We start from the raw sequence: 12,634 nt of genomic DNA on the forward strand, positions 1-12,634 counted from the left end.
CTCCCTCAGTACTGACCCTCTGACAGTGCAGCACTCCCTCAGTACTGACCCTCTGACAGTGCGGCACTCCCTCAGTACTGACCCTCTGACAGTGCGGCACTCCCTCAGTACTGACCCTCTGACAGTGCGGCACTCCCTCAGTGCTGACCCTCTGACAGTGCGGCACTCCCTCAGTACTGACCCTCTGATAGTGCAGCACTCCCTCAGTACTGACCCTCTGACAGTGCGGCACTCCCTCAGTACTGACCCTCTGACAGTGCGGCACTCCCTCAGTGCTGACCCTCTGACAGTGCGGCACTCCCTCAGTACTGACCCTCTGATAGTGCAGCACTCCCTCAGTACTGACCCTCTGACAGTGCGGCACTCCCTCAGTACTGACCCTCTGACAGTGCGGCACTCCCTCAGTACTGACCCTCTGACAGTGCGGCACTCCGTCAGTACTGACCCTCTGACAGTGCGGCACTCCCTCAGTGCTGACCCTCTGACAGTGCGGCACTCCCTCAGTACTGACCCTCTGATAGTGCAGCACTCCCTCAGTACTGACCCTCTGACAGTGCGGCACTCCCTCAGTACTGACCCTCTGACAGTGCGGCACTCCCTCAGTACTGACCCTCTGACAGTGCGGCACTCCGTCAGTACTGACCCTCTGACAGTGCGGCACTCCCTCAGTACTGACCCTCTGACAGTGCGGCACTCCCTCAGTGCTGACCCTCTGCAGCACTGAACCCCGACCCCCAACACAGACCCCAGACACCCTGCCACAGGTCAGACCCGCTCCCAATCTGTGGTCTTTTCCAGGTCACAATCTTTTTGTCTTGTTTTATTTTTCTAGTGAGCATGATCTGGGAGAGGAAATCTACGACTGCGTTCCCTGTGACGGTGACGGCGATGATATTTATGAAGACATTATCAAGGTGGAAGCTCGGCAACCGATGGTAAATGCTGAGAACCGAGTATCACTCTCACATCATAGAGAGCTGCGCTTGCCTCTTTCTGCCGTCTGTGTTTCAGGACAGTCATCGGAGGCTGTAAGGAGGGGGTCAATCCTGCCATCCCTGACCCTCCTGCCCAACATCGGTCCCCTCCCCTCCACTCACTCACTTCCATCCCTTCCCTCGCTCCCTTCCTGTCTCTCCCCTCCCTTCACACCTCTCTTTCCACTGCCCTCCCGTCTCCCCACGCCTTCCCTTCTCCTCTCCATCATCCCCTCTCTTTCCATACCCTCTTCTCTCCCGCTGCCCTTCTCTCCACTGTCCTCCCCTCTCCACTGCCTGCCCCCTCTCCCCATGCCTGCCCCTCTCTCCCCCATGCCTGCCCCTCTCTCCCCCATGCCTGCCCCTCTCTCCCCCATGCCTGCCCCTCTCTTCCCCCATGCCTGCCCCTCTCTCCCCCATGCCCGCCCCTCTCTCCCCCATGCCCGCCCCTCTCTCCCCCGCCTGCCCCTCTCTCCACTGCCTGCCCCTCTCTCCACTGCCTGCCCCTCTCTCCACTGCCTGCCCCTCTCTCCACAGCCTGCCTCCTCTCCACTGCCTGCCCCTCTCTCCCCCGTGCCTGCCCCTCTCTCCCCCGTGCCTGCCCCTCTCTCCCCGTGCCTGCCCCTCTCTCCCCCGTGCCTGCCCCTCTCTCCCCCGTGCCTGCCCCTCTCTCCCCCGTGCCTGCCCCTCTCTCCCCCGTGCCTGCCCCTCTCTCCCCCTGCCTGCCCCTGTCTCCCCCGTCCCTGCACCCCTCTTGCCCGTGCCTGCCCCTCTCTCCCCCTTGCCTGCCCTTCTCTCCACTGCCTGCCCCTCTCTCCCCCTGCTTGCCCCTCTCTCCACTGCCAGCTCCTCTCTCCACTGCCTGACCCTCTCTCCACTGCCTGCCCACCTCTCCCCCGTGCCTGCCCCTCTCTCCACTGCCTGCCCCTCTCTCCACTGCCCGCTCCTCTCTCCACTGCCTGCTCCCCTCTCCCCCGTGCCTGCTCCCCTCTCCCCGTGCCTGCCCCTCTCTCCCCCGTGCCTGCTCCTCTCCCCCGTGCCTGCTCCTCTCCCCCTGCCTGCCCCTGTCTCCCCCGTGCCTGCCCCCCTCTTGCCCGTGCCTGCCCCTCTCTCCCCCCTGCCTGCCCCCCTCTTGCCCGTGCCTGCCCCTCTCTCCCCTGTGCCTGCTCCTCTCTCCACTGCCTGCCCCTCTCTCCCCCGTGCCTGCTCCTCTCTCCACTGCCTGCCCCTCTCTCCCCCGTGCCTGCTCCTCTCTCCACTGCCTAATGTGTTGGGTGTTCTGGATCACCTACAGTTCACCAACACTTGAAGTAGTGCAACACTATTTTATTAAAAGGTTAACTATTTAAACATACTTGAACTGTGGGTAAATACGATACCAGCTTTAACTAAAGACCTTTACCTTGTCGTAACCAGTTGATGCACTCAGCACATGGTGAATGTCTGTGTTGCAGGCTGTGAGCTCTGTGCTCCTAGCTAGCTGCAGCTCGAATTAGCGGGAACTCTCCTGTCCCCTGTCTATATAGTGCGTGTGCTCTCACTGGTGATTGGCTGCCGTGTTGTGTGTGTTGATTGGTCCCACTGTGTGTCCATCAGTGTATGTCTGCACCATGATATACTGGTGTATATGACATCCCCCCTTTTATATACAAAAATGTGCCTGCGTGACAATAAATAATGTATGGTGAATGTTCCTGACTACGTGTGTGCGAAATATTTACAGGACTATCTCCATAAAACTAAGCTATTTACATGGGAAGGTGCCTGGTGAGGTGGGCGACGAATTCTGGTTGACCGCCTCAAGGGTGGGTCAGGAGCCACCAGCTGAGGAGCGGGCTGGACTGCGTCAGAGTGAGGAGGATGCAGAGTAACCGAAATCTCTGCATAGTCCAGGTCAGGGACAACAGGAGGGCGTGGCACTGGCGGAGGATCACGTAGCGAGCACGGAACGAGACGAAGGGCACGCCGATTACGGCGCAGAATGGAACCATCCGGTAGACAACCCAGGAACGAGCGGGGGGCCACCTGCCGAATAACCACAGCAGTTGCAGACCAGCCACCATCCGGAAGATGGACACGGACATTGTCATCTGGAGCCAGAACCGGGAGATCAGCTGCACGGGAGTCATGAGCCGCCTTGTGCTGTGCACGAGACAGCTGCATCCGGCGAAGGGCCGGAACGTGGTCGAGGTCTGGGACGTGAATGGACGGCACCGTCGTCCTCAGGGTGGGACCCATGAGCAGCTGGGCTGGAGACAGGCCAGTGGACAGTGGGGCCGAGCGATAGGCCAGCAGGGCGAGGTAGAATTTGGATCCCGCATCGGGGCAGGCAAGTATGTTTGACTATGTGGACGCCCTTCTCCGCATTGCCGTTGGATTGGGGGTACAGGGGACTGGATGTCACATGGGCAAAATTGTACCGCCTGGCAAGGTTGGACCATTCCTGGCTGGCGAAGCAGGGGCCATTGTCCGACATCACAGTGAGCGGGATGCCATGTCGAGCAAAGGTGTCCTTACAGGCACGGATGACTGCAGACGATGTGATATCGTGCAAACGTACCACCTCCGGGTAGTTTGAAAAATAGTCTACAATCAGAACATAGTCCCTGCCCAGCGCGTGGAACAGGTCGATGCCGACCTTGGACCAAGGGGACGTGACCAACTCATGGGGCTGCAGGGTCTCGCGTGGTTGGGCCGGCTGGAACCGCTGACAAGTGGGGCAGTTGAGCACTGTGTTGGCGATGTCGTCATTGATGCCGGGCCAGTACACTGCCTCTCGGGCCCGTCGGCGGCACTTCTCCACGCCAAGATGGCCCTCGTGTAGCTGTTCCAAGACGAGCTGGCGCATGCTGTGCGGGATAACAATGCGATAATGTCCAGCTTCAGGAGGACACCATCGACTACCGCCAGATCGTCTCTGATGTTGTAGAACTGCGGGCATTGGCCCTTGAGCCACCCGTCTGTTATGTGGCGCATGACACGCTGTAGCAGGGGGTCAGCCGCAGTCTCGCGGCGAATTTGGACGAGGCGTTCATCCGTGGCCGGTAGATTGGAGGCCACGAAGGCCACATGGGCGTCAACCTGGCAGACGAATCCCGCTGGGTCACACGGGGTGTTGACTGCCCTGGACAGAGCGTCAGCTATGATCAGGTGAAAGTCGAATTGCCGGAGTTTGAGCAGAATGAGCTGGAGGCGAGGCGTCATGTCGTTCAAGTCTTTCTGTATTATATTGACCAGCGGGCGATGGTCGGTCTCGACGGTGAATTGGGGAAGGCCGTACACATAATCATGAAATTTGACGACACCGGTCAACAGGCCCAGGCACTCCTTTCCTATCTGCGCGTAGCGCTGTTCCGTGGGGGTCATGGCACGTGACGCATATGCAACGGGGGCCCATGATGAGACCTCATCGCGTTGCAGGAGCACTGCCCCAATGCCGGATTGACTGGCATCGGTCAAAATTTTTGTCTCTTTCGCTGGATCAAAAAAGGCCAATACCGGGGCCGTGGTAAGTTTGGTTTTGAGTTCTCTCCATTCGCGCTCGTGGGCAGGAAGCCATTGGAAGTCTGTCGTCTTCTTGCCCAGGTTCCTGAGAGCTGTGGTATGAGAGGCGAGGTTAGGGATGAACTTCCCCAGGAAGTTGACCATGCCCAGAAATCGGAGGACTGCCTTCTTGTCTTCTGGCTTTTTCATGGCCGCGATGGCTGCCACCTTGTCCGCATCCGGCCGCACACCCAACCGGGAGATGTGGCCCCCTAGGAACTTGAGTTCCGTCTGGCCAAAGGAACATTTGGCTCTGTTGAGGCGTAGGCCCTGCTCCCGTATGCGGTTGAACACGCGCTGGAGGCAACTGATATGCTCCTGCAGGGTGGTGGACCAAATGATGATGTCGTCAACATAGACGCGAACACCTTCAATGCCTTCCATCATTTGTTCCATGATCCTGTGGAACACTTCTGACGCCGATATGATCCCAAACGGCATCCTGTTGTAACAATATCTGCCAAAAGGGGTGTTAAAGGTACACAGTTTCCTGTTGGAGCTGTCTGGTTGAATTTGCCAGAATCCTTTCGAGGCGTCAAGTTTGGTGAAGAGTTTGGCCCGAGCCATCTCGCATGTGATCTATTCGCGCTTGGGGATTGGGTAATGCTCCCTCGTTATGTTGCGATTCAGATCCTTTGGATCAATGCAGATCCGGAGCTCGCCGGAACGCTTCTTTTTTTTAAATAAATATTTTATTGAAAATTTTTGGTCAACCAACACAGTACATTGTGCATCCTTTACACAATATTATAACAACACAAATAACAATGACCTATTTTATAAACAAAAAAAAAAAAGAATAAATAATAAATAACAAAAATGAAAACTAACCCTAATTGGCAACTGCCTTGTCACAAGTTACACTCTCCAAAAATATAATTAACAGTCCAATATATAATTATCTGTAGCAACGACCTATACATATTATACAGTATATATTAACAACCCTGAGAGTCCTTCTGGTTCCTCCTCCCCCCGCCCCCCCCCCCCGATCCTGGGCTGCTGCTGCTGCCTTCTTTTTTCCATTCCATCTATCTTTCTGCGAGGTATTCGACGAATGGTTGCCACCGCCTGGTGAACCCTTGAGCCGACCCCCTTAGAACGAACTTAATCCGCTCTAGCTTTATAAACCCCGCCATGTCATTTATCCAGGTCTCCACCCCCGGGGGCTTGGCTTCTTTCCACATTATCAATATCCTGCGCCGGGCTACTAGGGACGCAAAGGCCAAAACATCGGCCTCTCTCGCCTCCTGCATTCCCGGCTCTTGTGCAACCCCAAATATAGCCAACCCCCAGCTTGGTTCGACCCGGACTCCTACTACTTTTGAAAGCACCTTTGTCACCCCCATCCAAAACCCCTGTAGTGCCGAGCATGACCAAAACATATGGGTATGATTCGCTGGGCTTCTCGAGCACCTCGCACACCTATCCTCCACCCCAAAAAATTTACTGAGCCGTGCTCCAGTCATATGCGCCCTGTGTAATACCTTAAACTGAATCAGGCTTAGCCTGGCACACGAGGACGACGAGTTTACCCTGCTTAGGGCATCTGCCCACAGCCCCTCCTCGATCTCCTCCCCCAGCTCTTCTTCCCATTTCCCTTTTAGTTCATCTACCATAGTCTCCCCTTCGTCCCTCATTTCCCTATATATATCTGACACCTTACCATCCCCCACCCATGTCTTTGAGATCACTCTGTCCTGCACCTCTTGTGTCGGGAGCTGCGGGAATTCCCTCACCGGTTGCCTCGCAAAAGCCCTCAGTTGCATATACCTGAATGCATTCCCTTGGGGCAACCCATATTTCTCGGTCAGCGCTCCCAGACTCGCGAACTTCCCATCCACAAACAGATCTTTCAGTTGCGTTATTCCTGCTCTTTGCCACATTCCATAGCCCCCATCCATTCCCCCCGGGGCAAACCTATGGTTGTTTCTTATCGGGGACCCCCCCAAGGCTCCAGTCTTTCCCCTTTGCCGTCTCCACTCTCCCCAAATCTTCAGTGTAGCCACCACCACCGGGCTTGTGGTGTAGTTCCTCGGTGAGAACGGCAATGGGGCTGTCACCATAGCCTGTAGGCTAGTCCCCCTACAGGACGCCCTCTCTAATCTCTTCCACGCCGCTCCCTCCTCCTCTCCCATCCACTTACTCACCATTGAAATATTAGCGGCCCAATAATACTCACTTAGGCTCGGTAGTGCCAGCCCCCCCCTATCCCTGCTACGCTGTAAGAATCCCTTCCTCACTCTCGGGGTCTTCCCGGCCCACACAAAACCCATGATGCTCTTTTCAATCCTTTTAAAAAAAGCCTTCGTGATCACCACCGGGGGGCACTGAAACACAAAGAGGAATCTCGGGAGGACCACCATCTTAACCGCCTGCACCCTCCCTGCCAGTGACAGGGATACCATATCCCATCTCTTGAAATCCTCCTCCATTTGTTCCACCAACCGCGTTAAATTTAACCAATGCAATGTGCCTCAATTCTTGGCTATCTGGATCCCCAGGTAACGAAAGTCCCTTGTTACCTTCCTCAACGGTAGGTCCTCTATTTCTCTACTCTGCTCCCCTGGATGCACCACAAACAACTCACTTTTCCCCATGTTCAATTTATACCCTGAAAAATCCCCAAACTCCCCAAGTATCCGCATTATTTCTGGCATCCCCTCCGCCGGGTCTGCCACGTATAGTAGCAAATCGTCCGCATACAAAGATACCCGGTGTTCTTCTCCTCCTCTAAGTACTCCCCTCCACTTCTTGGAACCCCTCAACGCTATCGCCAGGGGCTCAATCGCCAGTGCAAACAATAATGGGGACAGAGGGCATCCCTGCCTTGTCCCTATATGGAGCCGAAAATATGCAGATCCCCGTCCATTCGTGACCACGCTCGCCATCGGGGCCCTATACAACAGCTGCACCCATCTAACATACCCCTCTCCAAAACCAAATCTCCTCAACACCTCCCACAAATAATCCCACTCCACTCTATCAAATGCTTTCTCGGCATCCATCGCCACGACTATCTCCGTTTCCCCCTCTGGTGGGGCCATCATCATTACCCCTAACAGCCTCCGTATATTCGTGTTCAGCTGTCTCCCTTCACAAACCCAGTTTGGTCCTCGTGGACCACCCCCGGGACACATTCCTCTATTCTCATTGCCATTACCTTGGCCAGGATCTTGGCATCTACATTTAGGAGGGAAATAGGTCTATAGGACCCGCATTGTAGCGGGTCCTTTTCCTTCTTTAAGAGAAGCAATATCGTTGCTTCAGACATAGTCGGGGGCAGTTGTCCCCTTTCCTTTGCCTCATTAAAGGTCCTCGTCAATACCGGGGCGAGCAAGTCCACATATTTTCTATAGAATTCGACTGGGAATCCATCCGGTCCCGGGGCCTTTCTCGCCTGCATGCTCCTAATTCCTTTCACCACTTCTTCTACCTCGATCTGTGCTCCCAGTCCCACCCTTTCCTGCTTTTCCACCTTGGGAAATTCCAGCCGATCCAAGAAGCCCATCATTCTCTCCCTCCCATCCGGGGGTTGAGCTTCATATAATTTTTTATAAAATGTCTTGAACACTCCATTCACTCTCCCCGCTCCATCTCTCCTTCCTCATCCCTCACTCCCCCTATTTCCCTCGCTGCTCCCCTTTTCCTCAATTGGTGTGCCAGCAACCTGCTCGCCTTCTCCCCATATTCGTACTGTACACCCTGTGCCTTCCTCCATTGTGCCTCTGCAGTGCCCGTAGTCAGCAAGTCAAATTCTACATGTAGCCTTTGCCTTTCCCTGTACAGTCCCTCCTCCGGTGCTTCCGCATATTGTCTGTCCACCCTCAAAAGTTCTTGCAGCAACCGCTCCCGTTCCTTACTCTCCTGCTTCCCTTTATGTGCCCTTATTGATATCAGCTCCCCTCTAACCACCGCCTTCAACGCCTCCCAGACCACTCCCACCTGGACCTCCCCATTATCATTGAGTTCCAAGTACTTTTCAATGCACCCCCTCACCCTTAGACACACCCCCTCATCTGCCATTAGTCCCATGTCCATTCTCCAGGGTGGGCGCCCTCCTGTTTCCTCCCCTATCTCCAAGTCTACCCAGTGTGGAGCGTGATCCGAAATGGCTATAGCTGTATACTCCGTTCCCCTCACCTTCGGGATCAACGCCCTTCCCAGCACAAAAAAGTCTATTCGCGAATAGACTTTATGGACATAGGAGAAAAACGAGAACTCCTTACTCCTAGGTCTGCTAAATCTCCACGGGTCTACACCTCCCATCTGCTCCATAAAATCTTTAAGTACCTTGGCTGCTGCCGGCCTCCTTCCAGTCCTGGACTTCGACCTATCCAGCCCTGGTTCCAACACCGTATTAAAATCTCCCCCCATTACCAACTTTCCCGTCTCTAGGTCCGGAATGCGTCCTAGCATCCGCCTCATAAAATTGGCATCATCCCAGTTCGGGGCATATACGTTTACCAAAACCACCGTCTCCCCCTGTAGTTTGCCACTCACCATCACGTATCTGCCCCCGTTATCCGCCACTATAGTCTTTGCCTCGAACATTACCCGCTTCCCCACTAATATAGCCACCCCCCTGTTTTTCGCATCTAGCCCCGAATGGAACACCTGCCCCACCCATCCTTTGCGTAGCGTAACCTGGTCTATCAGTTTCAGGTGCGTTTCCTGTAACATAACCACATCTGCCTTAAGTTTCTTAAGGTGTGTGAGTACCCGTGCCCTCTTTATCGGCTCGTTCAGCCCTCTCACGTTCCACGTGATCAGCCGGGTTGGGGGGCTTCCTACCCCCCCCCCCCTTGTCGATTAGCCATCCCCTTTTTCCAGCTCCTCACCCGGTTCCCACGCAGCTGTATCTCCCCCAGGCGGTGCCCCCCTGCCCATCACCTCCCATACCAGCTCCCCCCTCTCCCCAGCAGCAGCAACCCAGTAATTCCCCCCTCCCACCCCCCCCGCTAGATCCCCCGCTAGCGTAATTACTCCCCCCATGTTGCTCCCAGAAGTCAGCAAACTCTGGCCGACCTCGGCTTCCCCCCGTGACCTCGGCTCGCACCGTGCGACGCCCCCTCCTTCCTGCTTCTCTATTCCCGCCATGATTATCATAGCGCGGGAACCAAGCCCGCTCCCATTAACGAGTGCAGCATCGTGCTCACATATGCCCCGACGTCCGCTCCCTCCGCACCTTCAGGAAGACCAAGAATCCTCAGGTTGTTCCTCCTTGCGTTGTTCTCCAGTGCCTCCAACCTTTCCACACATCGTTTCTGATGTGCCTCATGCGTCTCCGTCTTCACCACCAGGCCCTGTATGTCGTCCTCATTCTCGGCTGCCTTTGCCTTCACGACCCGAAGCTCCCGCTCCTGTGTCTTTTGTTCCTCCTTTAGCCCTTCGATCGCCTGTAGTATCGGGGCCAACAGCTCTTTCTTCATTTCCTTTTTGAGCTCTTCCACACAGCATTTCAAGAACTCTTGTTGTTCAGGGCCCCATGTTAAACTGCCACCTTCCGACGCCATCTTGGTTTTTGCTTGCCTTCCTTGCCGCTGTTCTAAAGGATCCACTGCAATCTGGCCACTCTCTCCTCCTTTTTCCATCCGTATCCAGGGGGGATTCCCTTCTGGTTTACCGCACAGTGTTTTTAGCCGTCAAAATTGCCGTTGGGGCTCCTATCAAGAGCCCAAAAGTCCGTTTCACCGGGAGCTGCCGAAACGTGCGACTCAGCTGGTCATCGCCGCACCCGGAAGTCCGCCGGAAGGCTTCTTTACGCACACCATGGAACTGACCCAGTCGGTTTGTTCCGTAACTCTGGAGATCCTCCTTGGTCTTGGAGGTCCTGCAGCTGCTGCTTGAGGCATCCTGGAAGGCAGACGTGTCATCAGGAGAGAGAGAGTGAACTCTTTGAATGAGGTTTAGCAATTTGCACGCCTGTGTGCCAAGCAGAGAGTCCTTTCGAGGAGCCCACGATCTCGAAAGGAAGGATGGTTTTTCGTGACTTGTGCGTCACTTCGAGTTGGCATGAGCCGGTAGCAGGAATGATGTTGCCATTGTGGTCCAATAGCTGGCAGGCTGATGGAAGGATGGCTGGTTTGACACGAAGGCTTTGGAAAGCAGACCATGCCATGAGATTGGCGGAGGCACCAGTGTCCAGGCGGAATCGTATTTGGGACCGGTTGACCGTCAGGGTGGCACACCACTCATCGTCTGGATCGATGCTGTATACCGACAGCGGCTGGTGTCTTTGCTTCAGGGACAGCCTGTTTTTCGTTACAACACCGACTCGAAAAGGCGCTCGGTGTCACTGCTGTGCGGGTGGTCGGAATCGGACTCGGTGACCGTGGGTTGAATTGCCCGAACATTCCTGCGAGGCTGGCTGAAGCGATATGAATTGGAAGGCTGAGCTGCTCGACAGCAGGCAGCATAGTGGCCAAGTCTTCCACATCGTAGGCATTGTCGAGATTTTGCGGGGCATTGCCGCTTTAAATGGGCGGAGCCACAGTTGCCGCACGTCGTGACGTCAGCACGTTCACTGCGCCACCGCACATGTGCGGTGCGGTCCTGCGTGGTGCGCACCTGCGCATTACGTTCCTCCACGTCGCCGTCCCCTCGTTTGGTGCGTACAAGCGTGGGAGTCCGCGAAAAGCGCGCAAAATGGCCGCCCTCATCCAGGCTGAGGCCCTGGAGGTGCTCAATCACTTGGACCCGTTCCGCCTCGTGGGGACCTTGCCGTGCCGTTTCAGCCGCTTGTATATGGGAGTACCGACTGGTGGCATTTTCATGCAGGTTTCATGCAGGACACAGGTCTCGATGGCGGTCGCTAGTGTGAGCTGCTTTACTTTGAGGAGCTGCTGACGTAGGGGGTCCGACTGAACACCGAAAACGATCTGGTCGCGTATCATGGAGTCGGAGGTGAGCCCGTAGCTGCAAGATTGCGCAAGGATGCGGAGGTGCGTAAGAAAGGATTGGAAAGGTTCGTCCTTACCCTGCAAACGCTGCTGGAACACGTAGCGTTCAAAACTTTCATTCACCTCGACGCTGCAGTGACTGTCAAACTTGTGGAGGACCGTCTTGAACTTCGTCTTGTCTTCGTCATCTGCAAAGGTGAGAGAGTTGAAAATGTGGATGGCATGGTCCCCGGCCGTGGAGAGGAGCAGAGCAATCTTTCCGAGGCACCCTCCCTGTCCGTGGCTTCGAGGAAGATCTGGAAGCGCTGTTTGAAAATCTTCCAGTTGGCCCCGAGGTTGCCGGCGATGCGGAGCGGCGGCGGCGGGCTGATGGTGTCCATGTTGCCGAATGACGGAATGCTGGCGGAAGGCAGATCACTTGCAGGTAGGTCTAAGACGTGCTAATATCCCACCACTCCTGGTATCATGATGTGTTGGGTGTTCTGGATCACATACAGGTCACCAACACTTAAAGTAGTGCAACACTATTTTATTAAAAGGTTAACTATTTAAACATACTTGAACTGTGGGTAAATACGATACCAGCTTTAACTAAAGACCTTTACCTTGTCGTAACCAGTTGATGCACTCAGCACATGGTGAATGTCTGTGTTGCAGGTTGTGAGCTCTATGCTCCTAGCTAGCTGCAGCTCGAATGAGCGGGAACTCTGATGCTCCCTGTCTTTATAGTGAGTGTGCTCTCACTGGTGATTGGCTGCAGTGTTGTGTCTGTTGATTGGTCCCACTGTGTGCCCATCAGTGTATGTCTGCACCATGATATACTGGTGTATATTATGACACTGCCAGCTCCTCTCTCCACTGCCTGCCCCCCTCTTCCCCCGTGCCTGCTCCCTCTCCCCGTGCCTGCCCCTCTCTCCCCCGTGCCTGCCCCTCTCTCCCCCGTGCCTGCCCCTCTCTCCCCCGTGCGTGCCCCTCTCTCCCCGTGCCTGCCTCTCTCTCCCCCGTGCCTGCCCCTCTCTCCCCCGTGCCTGCCCCTCTCTCCCCCGTGCCTGCCCCTCTCTCCCCCGTGCCTGCCCCTCTCTCCCCCGTGCCTGCCCCTCTCTCCCCCGTGCCTGCCCCTCTCTTCCCCGTGCCTGCCCCTCTCTTCCCCGTGCCTGCCCCCTCTCCCCGTGCCTGCCCCCCTCCCCATGCCTGCCCCCTCTCCCCGTGCCTGCC

The 12,634-nt window shown here is 55.7% G+C and overlaps 1 protein-coding gene across 1 annotated transcript in view; it reads left to right on the forward strand.

Moving 5' to 3' along the window:
• Positions 1-12,634, forward strand: part of LOC140398876 (guanine nucleotide exchange factor VAV2-like) — a 400,989-nt gene that overhangs the window by 216,111 nt on the left and 172,244 nt on the right. The window contains 1 exon segment of the mRNA XM_072487820.1: positions 833-935. Within this exon segment, the coding sequence (XP_072343921.1) occupies positions 833-935 (103 nt within the window).

Source organism: Scyliorhinus torazame, chromosome 22 (genome assembly GCF_047496885.1).
Source record: "Scyliorhinus torazame isolate Kashiwa2021f chromosome 22, sScyTor2.1, whole genome shotgun sequence".
NCBI lineage: Eukaryota > Metazoa > Chordata > Chondrichthyes > Carcharhiniformes > Scyliorhinidae > Scyliorhinus > Scyliorhinus torazame.